General features: G+C 37.5%; 1 protein-coding gene across 1 annotated transcript in view; it reads left to right on the top strand.

Annotated features, from left to right (window-relative positions):
• Window positions 1–440, top strand: part of LOC107492686 (uncharacterized) — a gene marked incomplete in the record, with an annotated part of 1697 nt that overhangs the window by 556 nt on the left and 701 nt on the right. Inside the window, 1 exon segment of the mRNA XM_016113738.3 lies at window positions 304–440. Within this exon segment, the coding sequence (XP_015969224.1) occupies window positions 304–440 (137 nt within the window).

Genomic DNA, 440 nt, shown 5'->3' with positions numbered 1-440 from the left:
GGAATGTTTCATGATCTTGTTAGATTAAATTCCATTACTTTACCAAGTTTAAACATCTAATCTTTTTGGCATAAATTTCAACAAGCACCTCTTCTTGATCCTGTGTAGTTGAATTTCACTTGAGATATCTTTTCAAGTCACCATTTATGAATCTCAGTCTTCCCAACTAGCTCCAAACAACTTTATATGAAATTCTTCATGTCTCGAATAATAATAGAAAGCATAAAAGATAGAGAACCGGTTTCTGTATTATTTGATTAATATGGCAGTTAAGTGAGATTCCTGCTCTCAAATTGTATGCAGCCACGGTTGTGAGCCCAGAGCGACTGAAGAGGTATGTTCTCCACAAAATTTGCAGCGAGATGCAAGAAGGGCCCTTCTGTGTTGTTTACATGAATAGCACTGTTCAACAGGAGGACAACTCCCCTGGCATAACCATC

Source organism: Arachis duranensis, chromosome 6 (assembly GCF_000817695.3).
Source record: "Arachis duranensis cultivar V14167 chromosome 6, aradu.V14167.gnm2.J7QH, whole genome shotgun sequence".
Classification (NCBI taxonomy): Eukaryota; Viridiplantae; Streptophyta; class Magnoliopsida; order Fabales; family Fabaceae; genus Arachis; species Arachis duranensis.
Note: the sequence above shows the minus strand (reverse complement) of the source record. Positions and strands in the feature narration are given on the sequence as shown.